Source organism: Pomacea canaliculata, linkage group LG14 (assembly GCF_003073045.1).
Source record: "Pomacea canaliculata isolate SZHN2017 linkage group LG14, ASM307304v1, whole genome shotgun sequence".
Classification (NCBI taxonomy): Eukaryota; Metazoa; Mollusca; class Gastropoda; order Architaenioglossa; family Ampullariidae; genus Pomacea; species Pomacea canaliculata.
The window spans coordinates 14,666,207-14,681,391 of record NC_037603.1 but is presented as its reverse complement, the minus strand read 5'-3'; the positions used below and the strand labels follow the sequence as shown (position 1 = coordinate 14,681,391).

At 35.2% G+C, this 15,185-nt stretch overlaps 1 protein-coding gene and 1 long non-coding RNA gene across 3 annotated transcripts; both read right to left on the bottom strand.

Moving 5' to 3' along the window:
- Positions 1–1,388: 1,388 nt before the first annotated feature.
- Positions 1,389–10,477, bottom strand: LOC112555416 (vacuolar segregation protein PEP7-like). Its single transcript, XM_025223799.1, is given in 16 exon segments — positions 1,389–2,617; positions 2,973–3,071; positions 3,292–3,405; positions 3,744–3,860; positions 4,490–4,597; positions 5,215–5,319; positions 6,150–6,344; positions 6,942–6,971; positions 7,007–7,171; positions 7,802–7,906; positions 7,908–8,078; positions 8,080–8,097; positions 8,384–8,474; positions 8,755–8,860; positions 9,510–9,652; positions 10,320–10,477. Coding segments are annotated over 15 exon segments (1,665 nt in total). The 5' UTR covers positions 9,553–9,652; positions 10,320–10,477; the 3' UTR covers positions 1,389–2,419.
- A 923-nt stretch (positions 10,478–11,400) lies between these two features.
- Positions 11,401–14,719, bottom strand: LOC112555653. Of its 2 annotated transcripts, XR_003097510.1 has the most exons (4): positions 14,705–14,719; positions 14,090–14,234; positions 13,194–13,341; positions 11,401–12,435 (listed from the first exon to the last, which is right to left on the bottom strand). It is a non-coding gene; the product is annotated as an uncharacterized LOC112555653 (long non-coding RNA). The 2 variants fall into 2 exon arrangements; XR_003097509.1 differs by lacking the exon at positions 14,705–14,719 and having other exon boundaries at positions 14,090–14,247.
- Between the last annotated feature and the right edge of the window lie 466 nt (positions 14,720–15,185).

Sequence of the window (15,185 nt, the reverse complement as noted above, 5' to 3'; positions counted from 1 at the left end):
GATGACAATAAAGATTTTTTTTCACAGCCACCCATATCTTCCCGCCTGAGATCGATCATGGATGGTCACCCTGCCCGATAATGATTCAAAGGTCACTCCCCTGCTCCATGCTTACCTCTTTTTCAATATTTCCTGACCCACCTGAGATGACATGAAGGTCTGTCGTCTTGACTTCATATTTTTATTTTCCACTGAGGTTCTTTCATCAACTGTACTGCCAGTTGTCCCATAGTGACAAAAACTCTATATCTAAACATAGGAATTGTAATTGTCTGTAAAGCTCCTGCATTTTTGAGTAACTGCAGATTACCTAGTGATTTGGCAGAGCGCAGGTTGCTACGCAACAAGGCCTAGTCACTTAGGGGAGGCAACTTATAGAATACAATGCTCACAAGTATTATCTCCCTTATTAAAAAAAAAAGCGGGGGAGGGTGTTACACTTTTTTAATCAGAAAAGCTGAATTCTTATTCTTTCACCTGCATTTATAAACATGCTTAACCACAAAATCCACATTCTTTCCTATAGTCTGGACTCTAGGTTCATCTCATCAGTCTTCTCTAGGTTTCCTCTAATTGTATGACTCTTCCCCACTAACCTAACTACTGGATAGACCTTGCACACAATAAAACTTGTTGAAGTCACCATGCAGTTATCTTCATTCCAATACTGATTGTATTTGAATACATAGAGCACATTTTTCATGTGGATGGGAGTTCAATTAGGAGGGCAGTCCAGATACTGATACTATTGCTTTGCTTCAACTTCAAGCAAAGCCAGCAGCAGTCTATCCATTAGTTTCAGACCACTGGTGTTTCCCATAGGGAACTCTCCAATAAATGGAAGTTACTTTCAAATTTTTAAAAATGACCCACTGAGCAGATACTAGCTACATGAATATTATCAGCTGTGTAATCCATAGTTCATTCCAAATTTGTAAAAACTGTTCAGATGTTGTTTGATGATGTTGTGTGTATTAGTTGATATGTTTCAGTTTATTTGTATATTATGTTTGAGTCTATATCTGCATTTTATTTTTATTTTTGTACAGTGTATTGTTGACCATGCTTTAAGAGAGGAAATGTTTTAAAACTAATTATTCTTCTCTTTATTATAATCATACCAACACTTTGAAACAATAAGCTTGATGAACAAACTGACCAACCTGTTTAGAAGAAAGAAGCTTATTGGACACCAATACTTGGGAAACAATCCACATGAAAGGTTTGAAACTAGGTAGTCTTAAATCAAGGAAACACTTTCAAAAATGTTTTAAGGATAAATAGGCAGTAGATTGCTAGATGTTTAAATCAAGAGTCTGAGTAAATTTTAAGACCTGTTTTAAGAGACAATGCACAGACAGATGCCATTCATTCTCAGCAATAAAAAGTTTTCAAACAGCAAACTCAACAATTATTTATTCATGGATATTGTTCAGTACTTGATAATAGCTTTAAGTAGACTTTTTAAATCTTGTGCTGTTAGACTGTAAGTGGTGTATAAAGATATCCACTCTCAACAGTTTACAGGTAACAAGCTTTAAAATTTCATTCTCTCTGCATCTGAAATAATTGTTCCTTTGCTCAAAAAATCTTAAGCTTGTATACATAAGTAACATTTTTTTTTTAAATTAAAATTCTCAAAACTTCAATCTTTTGAACTTAGTTACTCATTCTGTTTGTTCTTTTTTGATCCTGTAATCATTAAAGACTGGACTTTTACAAAATGACTTATCTAAAATGATAAACAATAAAAAATATTGTTCATCAAAGCAAATCATAAATGTTTTCCCATAAAACAACAAATTAGTTTTGTAACTGATTATCAATTTAAAGCAAATATTATCACATATTTACTTTAACAAATAATCAAAATAAACATAAACTAATCAAACTAAAAGATCAATAAAACAATTAAGTACAGTGTGTGATCTTTTGGCTTATATCAGTTTGAATCTGTGGAATGTTCATCTGTAACTTGTGCTCAAGTATCATCATTAAAAAATTTTAAATTGCTTAAGCTGCCAAGATTTAATTATCACATCAGCTGTTTGAGACTCCTTTAACATATTTTCTACTGAATATTGTTAAAGAACACCTCTGGAGTAGTTACAATTATGAACTGAACATTTCTTCTACAAACAGTTCTAAAAATCAGGAATATATGTATAGTTACTTTCCTCCAACTTTACTGGTTGATCTCTAACAGCTGTAAATAGACAACTCATCTTGCATTTAAAAAGACCGTAGTCCAACATTTCATCACCGAGAATCCACTCTGCCAAAACTTTATTTAGCTGCCAAACTTTGCTATTTATCTTCCAATGTTTTCAAAAAGTTTTGTCTAAATATGCAAATATTAAAAAAAAACATGATTATCACCTGATTACCATCAGTAATTTTAAGTCATTTTGAGGCAAACTTAACTGGCAGCAGTTGGAACAGAAAACTGCTCCAAAGCTTTCTTTGTTTGTGAGAAGCTTCGATGGGCAGATTTTAATTTTAACTGCAGGCTAATCTGATAAAGCACCTCATCCATACGTGTCTTCAGGATTTCCTGTACGTGTGCTTTACCAAGCATCCTAAGAGCATTGCGGGAGAGGCGAATCAGCTGGTGTTCCTGTCACATAGGTCAGAGATAAAAGTTGCTTCAACAGTTTTCCTTAATCATGTTTCTTGACTAACTTAAGAAAATGTAATAGAGGTAGAAATGACATCTGCAACATGCACAGCACTTTGCAGACAATTAGCAAACATTTCCTAAAGGACAAAACACAGGTTAAATGTTAAAGGGATAAATAAACTTGGTGATTCATTCCTGTTGTTCTCTAAACTAGGAGAGATTATGAAGGTGGCCAAAAATGCCGGATGTTTTCTTCTCCAATGTTCACATCCTGTATAAGGCAGATTCTAGCATTATAAATAACAAGGATGATATCTAAAACAAGATGATAACACGCTACACTCCAAAGTACCTTTATCTGCATGCGAATCATTTCCTTCATCAGTTCCAGATGCTGACCCATGTCTTCCCTTTCCATCTGGAGACATGCTGCCACATCTTTTTCTACCATCTGAAACAATTGTATATGAGAACTTTTATTTCTCACTTTCTGAATCAAAAAATAAATTTCTAAAATTCTGTTTAATATGTATCTATTCAGGTAGCAGTTTCATTCTGTCAACTATTACATGCATGAATTCCAAGATTTGTTATAAGACTCCTTTAAAAAATATTATAACAGGCAGTGTTAAGATTTGTTGAGGGTTTAAAAAACAAGTCAGTGGGATCACCTGCTCAAGGGAGACAAGCAACTGCGGTGCATTCTCCTTCAATTCATATTTGTCACATAGGTTGATTGCTTCATACACAAGTTGCCGCAAATACAAATGTGCGCTTACAATGGCCTGTGAGAAATTATTAAAAAAAAATCTTTTATGCATGAACATCATTCCAGTACAGCAAAAGAAATATGAATGTTCCGTGATTACCGTTAGTCCTTAACACACCAGTTTAAAAAAATAATACAAGTTTAACATTTCACCAATAAGGACAAACATTACTATGAAGATTCATATACTGTACAGAGATGTAAAACTTTGGCATAAATATGTAAGAGGTGTATATAAGTAGATCAACAGCATTGTACTATACCTGAGCATTTTCTTTCTTTTTTTTTTTTTTTCATAGATCTCTAAATTTGGATAAGCTATCCACAGAACTTTCATAATAATCAAATACCTACATTTTTATCCATAACCCTCTGTATGAATTCCAGCATTTCAGGAGGAGATGACTCTCCCAATTTTGATTCAATTTTCCGGAAGCTAGACATGTTCTCCAAGTAGAAATCACACTTGGCCTTGTAAATTCACGTATCAGAATAGAGTTTGTTTAGCAGCAATGTAGTATACCCAAAATTCACAGCATTTTGAATGTATGAAAGTGAAACTATAAATTTATAATAATCTTTGAGTCGTTTTTTTTATTTTTTAAAAGTCTACTATAAGTATTAGTAGCAGCAAAGATTTTTGAGAAACTCATTTTCTGTTCAGTCGGTGTTCTTTTTTAGTTACTGCTGAGTTGGACTCATGGTGTGAAAGAGGTTGGATTAACAGCTATGTCTTGTACATTTCTAATATACAGTTGCTCACCACATATTTAACAATATCGAATCAGGAACAAGCTACAGAAATAAACTGTAGATTGTGGGGAAACTGGTCTTAATATTAAAATAAGAATCAATTATAAAATCAGCATACTTCAAGCAAAAGACAAGCAGAACAATACTATACATTCTATAATTAATAAATAATATATAATTTATGCTATCAAAATTATTAGAAAAAGTTATAACACACACATATATATATATAAAGTTGATATTCATAAATTAGCTGTGTAGAAATACACTTGGTAGAGTTAATACAAATCTAGCCAAATAAAGTGAATTACAATAAGCATTAAGACTGCAAGCAGCTTTAAACTCACCTTGATATAATTTTTTAGCAACCTTGATTGAGCATCAGTCTTGGGGACTAGTCGCTTAAGACGCTGGATAAACAGCACATGCTGTGCCAGGAAGTCTGTCAGATCCCCCTGCCAATAAACAATAACCAAGAGATTAAAGAGATGGAGTGGACAGCGGCGGCGTTAGGGGGTGGCAAATGGGGCGGCCGCCCCAGGCCCCGCTCTCGAAGGTGCCCCGCGCTTTAGCCCCGAGGTCATCTGTATGACTTATTGCTAGCTGTGGTAAACAAGTTGTGGACAAAAAAATTGACGTTCAGAAAACACTTCTAAGTTCTAATGAAGCAATTATTGACCCATGTCTTCACGTTAAACCCGACAATAATAACAATTAAGCAGTTTATTAAGTTATCGTCACCATATTATTTCGCTTTAAGAAAAAACCGCTACTGTCACAAACGGTTACGAACAATTAAAACGCTAAATTCATTCGTTATTTCGCGAAATGGATCCAGCCTATCTAACTGTATGTAAATCAGTGCTTCCGGCATCACATCAATAGGGATGTTGATACACGTCCTCCATTACCCAGGCCCCGCGCGGATGGTTGGCCCCAGGCCCCGCGTGTTCCTAACGGTTCCTAACGCCGCCTCTGGGAGTGGAGTATCAAAATATGGGTTGATGACTGACAGAGTATAATCTAGTTGATGTTTACCAAGAAACTATGTTGTACTTCATTCCATACTTACCTGTGCCTTGGCGAGGATCCGCATGTTACTCTGGGAGCTATTGCCTTGTGCGTTACTGCCTGATGTGCGTGAATTATCTTCAAGTGAATGCACAATTTCTTGATACTGTCAAGCACAAGAAGAATCAGGCAAACTTCAAACTAACAATGCTTCCTTCAATAAATTGTCTAACAAATAAGATATCAAAATAACCTTTCTGGTGTCTTCAGTCTCAAAAGTTAACTAAAGAAGAATAAGGACAAAAGCTTTTAAAGAAAATGGTGTGATTAAGATTTGTGCATTGCCATGCTGCCATTTCTGTTTAGTAAGATAGTGGCTGAACTTGCTCAAACAATACATGGCTCTGTTGGTAATATTTGATGCTAATGACCACTCATGTCATTGGTGATCAATTCACTTTTTTAGGCCTGGATCGATTCAACTTTCAGTGTTGGGACAATATACACATATTGGATGATATGGTCATGGCAGGATCAATTTGACTCAGGCAGGTGGCAGATATGGGTTGAAGCAAATGGTTTGGGTCAAAATGACTGGTGACACAATGAACAAGCAATCTTTTTCAAAATATTTCTTCAAAAAGTTGTAATATAGGGCTAAAAATGTCCCCTGTTGCCAATAAATGAAAAGAAAAAAAAACCAAATGCAAATGGTTGCCCAGAAGCAGTCTATTTTAAAAAGTACTTTCTACTTTTCATAACTTTCTGCAAAAGAGTCATAATAGAGCCAAAACTGTTTTCGTGTCTTGTTGGAAAGGTAGTCATAGCGGAGATTGCATTTATAAAGCAAACTATGTCTGTAAAAAAAATTTGGGGTTGTATCTTAGAGGGAGTAGCAAGATGTTAATGTGGTTGTATTGTGTAATGAAAACTAAAGCAAAAATGCTAGAGAATTGTATTAGGTACTGAAAAAATTGAGCTTAAGCAACTCTGAACCTTTCGTAGCTGGGAATTAACACTGGACTCTGCAGCAGACAGTTTTTCATGCAATAAAGCCAGTTCTGTCAGCATGTCCACTTCTACTGGTTCTTCATCATGAACTGCTCGCTCAACTTGTTGCTTCACCAAATATTCTCGGCACTCTGAGCACACCCTGAGATGCAGACTTATCTCTGGCTCAACTTCTGGGCACTGCACAGAAATATGCACAGTAATGACATTCTATTTATCATCATCATAAGAAGAAGAAGAACACAATGTCTCTTCAACAAGTATTAGGTGAGCTCCTTCAGCCAAGAACTCAGTTATATCCAGTCAAAGAATGTTAGATCAAATGAGGACAGAAGTAGGACTTGCTGAATAGATACATTTTCAGGTGAGATCTGAAGGCTGAGTATAAAAAAAAAGTCTAACATTAAATTAGAAAATTTCAAAGCCAAGGTCCATAGTAGGAAAAGAAGTGGGATTCATGAACGTGACGCTTAAAGTAGCTTGAATGAGAAGACAGCTGTTTGTGGAAGAACAGAGAGTAGTAAGGAAGGTGGACCATAGGGAGAGACCAAAGTAGAAGCTAGCTTGTCTCCCTTGAGCATGATAATAGTACAGCAAAACAACAACATTGGAGCCAATGACAAAAGATAAAAAGCAGACAAAAACAGACAATTACACAACAATCAAAATTCAGTTTATTGACAATGCCATAAATGATCAGACATATGAGGTTCTTTTAATCTGAATAAACGGTACAAATTAAACAGAAAATGTTGGAATTGATAAGCAACTTCTCACCCCAATGATTCGAATGATGGCAAGACGAGGCTCCATATCCACAGATTCCACAAAGTTGCTCCCACTGCTGCCTCCTGATTTTGGAAGCTGTTCATCCGGTATGTACACAGGAGTTCAGTGGTGGAGCAAGATTTGCAAAGTGCAATGCCACACACCTTGCAAAAGTGTCGCTTCCGCAACAATCCAAATGTTTCACAGCACAGTTTACATGTTTCTGACAAGCTTTCTTGCTGAAATAGGGAAGGAAAATCTTTAAATTATATTTGTGCATCACTTGTTCTTTTATCTACATCTTCATATAAATCAGAAAGAAAACTTTACACAAACTGAAATCAGGAATAGTACTAAACCACAGATATGATATGCTCTTTCCTAAAATACCAGGACTGACACAAAATCACAAGCTTTGCCAATGAACAACATGTGAGATCTCTGTTGTCTCAAGAAAATGAACAGCATGTAACATGTAACACCATGTAACATTATATCCTTTGCAGTTAGGAGCACATACACAGAATTGTTAAACCATCCCAATCTGCTCACCACAAGTGAGAAGCAAGGGAGGCAACAAAAAAAAAAAAGAGGGAATATAGAAATAACTTGTAGTAGATTAAGATTTTATTCAACCACAAAGTGTGGCAAGAAGCAGGGGTTAGTAATGTAACAGGTAGCAAGATAACAAAGACTGTTATTACCTTGAATAATCTCAATGTCATACACAGCAGTAAGTGCTACATGTTTTCAAAACCTTTGCAATCTCTGACATATACAGCACGAGGTGATATTATGTGTGACATGTTTTTGGTGGTCTTTAAAACATGTGAGATGGTCTTTTCCCTATACATCAGAGACTGTCTCACCAGCCAAGTGCTGGACTTTTGCCAGTCAGGAAGCGACACCATGTTTCGAAGCTCTTGGAGAGTCCGCACCATCTCTGACCTGGCAATGCTTTTACGGAAGCCTTCGAATGAGCCGTTCACATTCAGCGTTCATGTTCAGACGATTGCGCCATCCGCCATCCCTGGGTCCCTTTCTTCTGGACTGATTATCTCTCCCACTCTGCTGACTACGAAGTCGCATTTGCACAAAAACTTGTGAAATATTACGACTTGCCCCTTCATCACTTTGACCCTCTTCAATAGCATGCTTTGCATACCTGAATTTTAAGAGAAAAGCTTGTAAAGCGAAAAAGAATACTAAAAAAAATATATATCTAGCTTTAAATTACTTTCTTTTGCTTTTCTTCAGTTCAATTTAATATTGCTATTCAGGATACCAAAAAGCTCAATGATTTTTATTAAAAAGAAAGCTAAAAAGATAAATTGCTAAGTTATATTCTTTGTGCATAAACAAATATTTTTCCCTTTTTTTCAAACAAGTCTTTTCCCCAAAATGTTTGTCTCCAGAAAAATATGCATGACTTATAAAGATTTATAACTTGCTTTGTAAAGTCGACCCTGAGGATCAAGATGGGCAAGCTTATTTAGCTTCCGTTTATACTGGACGCAGGCACCACAAAATATCTCACCACACCTGAAAATTTCATTAACACCAGACCACTTAAATACCCTGCTGCAATGATTTATGATGTATACATGGCATGCTGATTTGTGAAACTTACTAAATGTTCACGACTGAGATGTGGGAAAATGGACAATATGTTGTTTACAAAATATTATATCAGAATGAAAGACATGAAGAAATTGACAAATATTTTATATATTCATATATAAAGTTCATAAGCAAATTTTGAATTTTCAAATCACAAATGATCAAGTTCCATCTTTTCACTAATTCATTAATGTGCATTTACCTTCTACAATGATGGTATCGATCCAGCAATGAAAACGGCCTGCGACAGCTTCGATTAAAACACTTGGACACATTCTCCACGGGCTTCCAGTGCTGCCGTGTGATTTCTGATAAAAGGAGCATTGTTTCTATTAAAGAAGTTTGAATCTTCACAAAATAAAAAATTTCTGATTTAAAATCCTATTCAAACATTGCGTAGATTTCCTTAATGACATATAGAACCCTTTAAATGACTTTATAGTTCTGCTTATGACATACTACTTGGTAACTTGCAAATATTACAATATATCAATATATCAAATAAAGACTAAAAGATATCACTAGATAATCCACATACACTTTAACCATAATAGGTCCCATATGCATTCTTGGGATGATACTAGCAAAGTGATATTGCAAAAAGTACAAGCAAATACTAGCTTAAATTTCAGTACAATTGCCATGGAAGTATCCAATAATAAAGAAATGCCCAGTTACATTGTATCATTTGCATTAATTCCTATCTTTAATTTATTATCCCTTTGATAATGTTGATTTTTTTTTTTTTAGAATAGTTTTGATTACTCTCAAAAAACACTTTGTCTAACCACGAATTTGTATTACACATCCATGGTCCAACTTTTCCTCCTGTTAAGGAATCTATTTTTAGTACCATCAAATATTTTCTTTTAATAAATATTTTAAACAATTATGCAAGTGCAAAAAAAAACTGGTAATGTGTGCTATGTTTTTTCCTCAGAAATAGTTGTTTCATACCTTTGCTGTAATCAGTTTCTGCTTCTGATTGTGAGTAGCACATCAATGCGATTAAAATAGGAAGTCAGTGACCTCTGACGTGATACCAAGTCCGTGACATACTGCTGACCATTTGCTGCACCATTCATTTTATCAATCAAATGCTGGTGATTAAAATGTACAAAAAAGTTAATTAGAAAATTGTACACTTTCTCATATTTATAAATATATGGCTCAATATAAGTTACAAACAAGTATATAGATTGAAATGTCTATATCTAAAAGCTACAAGTATTTATTATTTAATATATGCATCGTACACATTTGTTATATACTTCTTATTTATATTTTATATAATAACTTAATGGTTATGCATAACAACTGCAGTGTATATATATCTAAAGAGTGTGCTAGCGTGCGGAGGCGCTTGGTGTCGTGTGTACATTTTCCTACTATAGCATAATCCTACAAAATATTAACATAATTAATAACATTTTGCTTATTACCAAAAAAGTCACCTAGACGCAAAGTTACGGCTCTTACAACCTCGTCAATCAGAGGTTCTGCCGCCGCAATGTTAGGAAAAAATTAAGGAAAATCAAGGAAGTTAAAAAAATATCGAGACATCACAAAATCATCTCGTTATATGAAGGTAATTGTTGACAAGTCATCGCGAGTCACCTATTGTTAAAATTACAAATAACACTACAACCTCTTTATATTATTTAATAATGAAATAATATGACACATCCAAAATAATCACTTATAATTATGATTGTTGTTTCGAGTAGTCATAAGGAGTAAAACTGAAGAAAAGAAAATCTCACTTGCCCAGCACTCAAAGACTAAACGTCATTTCTAATTTCATAACGACTAGCGTTTAGACTCGTATCTGTCATCTGCTCTCATTAAGGTTTTTAGATGTTGCGTAATTTGCCTCAGTCACGCGAATATTAAGGGTCAAAACAGAGTTGAAAGGTTGTGAACTAGGGGAAGTGACTGTCAAGAACTATAGAACATTCAGCTGCCAATTATCTCCCCTGTTGGTTAGACAGTGTTTTTAGTCTGATTCAAAAAGGGTGTTTGTCAGGAACTTGTTTCAAACTAAAGTCAGTTGTCTCTTGAGCGGCACAGCTAGAGGCCCGTTTCAGAGTTCTATCTCGTAGAATAGGGGATGTGAGTTGCTAGCGACGCACAGAAAACATCGAGCTTTTGCTTGTTTTGTTTGGGGTTTTTTTGTTTGTTTTGTTTGGTTTGTTTTTTCGTTTACTCCACTGTATTCAGGCAGCCGACTGTCAGGTTTCAGTGGTAGTCTGTAAACTTAATTGAGCCTGTTGGTCGATCGCGACTTTTCGCCGGGCTGAGCTCAGTTGACTTCTGCTCAGCATCTTGAACCACTAAGCCCATGCAGTTCACGGGCAGTACTTCTTATATAAATATATCTTTTGTATTCACTTACATTTCAATAAATTAAAAACATGATTTTTAAAAATTCATAACTGAGTTCAAGAGGTGCACTAGGCATTTGTTAATGAGTAATTTATTTACAAAGTTCTAGCTTTCGGGTCAGCATCGCACGCGTGCATGTCAGAATCACATTTTTGTGCGTGATAGTATTTTATGGTACAACACCGTATATATATATAGGTATTCCGTCCACGAACCCCCAAAGATTCCACTAAATTACAAAATTGGAATGCCATCAGATAGTATAGAATAACTTCCCTTCTGTAAACATACGTGCATTACAAATTTCTTTAGACAGAAGAGATGAAATCCACATTTTTTGTTACCGTCACATGATAGAAAAGAGGAGAGAAAGAAAGCCAGAGGTTAGGATAAACTAAAGAGGTAAAGTGTGCATGAAGAGAATAAAGGGATAACGGGAAATAGATAGAGAAGCCGAGACATATTTCCAAGTTTCCAAATTTATTCTCTCCACAAGGCGGTGACAATTCTTGTTTTTAAAAAAAAATCTGACAATTTATTTAGCATCAGCTTAACTATCACAATCAAAGTAAAATAGTAACCGATCTGAGATCAAGAATTACCAGCTCTTCTCGTCTGTCTTGGTCTGCCTGTCTACTAGTTTAATCTTACTTTATATTGTGGCAGATCAGCACATATGACTTCTCTAACATTTCTAAATGTATGCGATTGAGAATTACATCTCTTACTTCAGACATAGTTGCACCAAGTCCGAATTTTTCCTAGGTTAGCCATGTCATTCACATATTTTCCTCTTCATAAATTTAAAGATGACCTTTTGTTTTACTTGAATCATTGCGACATATATTGCACCCGTTTGACCCCTAACATTATCTTTTACTCTATGTGTATGCATGTCTACTTGCGTGCGTGCACTAATTAAGTAATATTTATTGGATTTAGTTGAAGTCAAGATAACGGAGAGAGTGTCATCTTATCAAATTTCTATATTGTTGAAGAAACAATCAGACACCGAGCTAAAGGTGTTAAAATAATGACATGTTGATATATTTTTCACTGTATCCGTGGTGTTCTGCAGGAAGACAACAGGAAAGTAATTCTCGTGATTCTCTTTACTTCACTAAACAAAATTAATATGTTTATATCTGTTATATACATCGTTTGTGTAAGCAGTACTTCAGAACACGAGTTTGTCTTTCTGTCTTAATATTTAAGACAGTGTTAATATAAAGACAAAGGCGCTTTTATTTTGAGGGTTTATCGGGTGTTTTCACAACGGAACATTTGCCTTTCAGGGGAATGTCTCCATGGTGAATTGAGACATTCCGACCTCCTGCATCAACTTTCTCTAATTTGGCTTTAGAGACTTCCATCTTGATGGCAACATCCACTTTGCCTTCATTTATCTTCCGTTCTTGGAGCCCTTTCATATCATCGTAATTGTTTCTGGCGATAGCTTCTTTGCCATGACTAGGTGGCAATGTTGTTACGTAGGTTCCTGAAAAATAAATCATTTGTATCTGTTTGAAGATCTTGGCTAAATTAACAAAAATGTTTGGAAGGAATGAGGTATGTAGAAGACAATTTACTTAAGCCCAGTTTTAGCTCAACAGTTCTTGTTTGAGAAAACTTTCTTACGACTTAATTTTTTTTAAACCTAAATTAAAACAAAGCATAAATTTGAAGATTAAGAAAATACATCAGCATAAGCATAAAGAAAGGAAGAAAAGTCGTTTAGAAAAGTAGTTTAATGTGACTAAATTTTATTAATTTGATTATTTTGTTCAATAATATCAGGTTACAAAATTTTGCGCTTGGCACAATTATTAGATTTTTGCGTAGTGTCAAAAATGAGGGAAATACAACAATGGGTCAATAGCTAACAAATAGCAAGCAAACTATTACAGATAGACGTATGTGTATATTTATTGCACTTTGAGATACATTTTACATAAGCCTGCCAAATTTGATTGTGACAACTATGGATTAAATGGGATTTTAATTTGTTTTCCAATCCTGCTGCTGCTGCAAAACTTACAGGGCATATGCATGAATCCTCATCTTGAAATTCTACAATATGACCTCAGGTAAGCAGATTGGCAGATAAATGGAAAGTCAAAGAAACAAAATACACATGACTGGACTTTAAATTGGGCTCTGATATTCTCTCAAACCTATTCTTTAATTTAAGTATCTACTTACTACGTCGAAAACACGTTTTAATGATTGTTACTCTTACTGTTTCTTGTTACTGACCTGTACCAAAGACAGCATTTGCCGAGTCACTACTTATGCTTTGCTTGATAGTACCGTCTTCAATAATCTTCTTCGCGCTTTCCTCGTCTGTGTAATGGTAAACCGTCTCTTTTTCTTCTTCAGACATGTTGAAGGATGCTTGTTATAACTGACAAAATAAGTCAAACTCGTTAATAGCAAAAGTCTTCCTCTTACACACACACATGTCCGCTATTATTAACTTTCTCCTATTTGAAATGTTCGGAGTCTAGTATTCCTTAGTTTTAAATGGTTTGAAAAAAAATTACACATTTCTATGTGAAAGAACACAATTAGCGAACTAGCGCAGGTGAGGGATGAAAATAAGGGAAGGAATTAATCATAATCTCTAGTAATTCTGAGTTTATGCTGTTTATTTACGCGTGTGCGCACACGCACACACCAACTGACGTAGACCTTGTGGTGCGACACGATGTATCACAGATTCCTCATGTGTGATAAAATCGAAAAAAATGGTAATTTGTTAGTGACTTTTAACCAACTGAATGAGCATGCAGCTAAAAATAAATAGTATCACTCCATCGTTTCGCCCTCGGCAGTCATGGGTTATTTTGCCGTTTTCGGAAAATCGGCCTAATTAACATGTGAAAATGGATCATGACTACAAATTCTACCCTGCATAAATAATTTTGACTAAGTAAATAAAATATCAAACGTTGACAATAAATCCACCACTAAAAAGTGTTAGCAATAGAAATCAACCTGATACCCACCTAGCGCACCATAAAAGTGAAATTACAATAAGCGAGTTAACATTTGTTAAAGGAAGATATTAAGATGAAAGTTGTTTCGATTATGCTGCTCGTATAAAGTCATAAGCACTGCAAGGTAGTATAAATCCCTGAAGCTAACTTTACCTCACTGGACTTGGGGTAGATGACAGTATACTGACTGCGATGCAAGAAGACTGAAGGAGGTGAAGTTTCAGCGGGACCGCAACACTTGCACTGCTAGTACTTGCTTCCTTCAAGCCTTTTATATATTACATATTTCCTATGTAACCTGATTGGAACACGAAATCTCGTGAGGTGCTCTACCTGAACGAGATGTGGGCAGAAGGTGTTTCTCGGAAATGTTTAAGTCATTTGCATTTTACTTATTTGAATGCTTTTATTTGTTTCTTAAGAGGATCGACATATTCATAAACATAAGAATGTTTAATAGACACTTCACCGTGTGAAAAGTTTTATGAAGTTATGTATTATCGTTCTTCTTCATACTTCATACTACATAAAGACCGAAATACATAGACTTTTAGACCTTTGATTACCATTTTACATGCAGGGCGTATCATTTTTTCTTGGGTTTCCCAGCATGAGTCAGCGCAGAAAATCTGTGTTCAGAGTGAAGAGACAGTCTCGGGATATATTGGGGGTAGGGTTGTGAAAGGAGACTGAAAGTCTGCAACAGTTCGGAAAGACAAGTAGGAACAAGTTAATGATTAAAGACTAGCAAAACATTTATCAACTCACCCACGATGAAGTTTAATTTTAGCATTCTGCCATCGCGATGTCATTGTACGGTGAGCTAATGTACTTTCCAAAGCATGAAAAATGAAATACGAATGACTCTAGGCAAGATTCCATGCAGATGTTTGCTAGGATTTCCTTTTGTAAAGTGAAAGTAAAACTGCAAACTCTTAAACTATACTCTTAAAAAGAAAGAAAAGCCAACAGACTTTGCAGGGATTAGATGATCCTGTTGCAGGTCAGGGTAATGAGAGCTTGCTGACATCTCGAAAACTGTCAGTTACTTATAACTATAGAAATTGTACTTGCCCTTACTCTGTGAATATGAAAAAGATACAGAAAGACACACGGCATGGTTGAGAAATTGTATGATCCTCAAGACTTTTTTAAAAGGTCGAATCAAGCCAAGACCTAAAAATAGAAAGCCATTTTTTTTAATATTACTTTGAGATGTTATAGTTGATCGTTCTGAGCTTATGGTGTC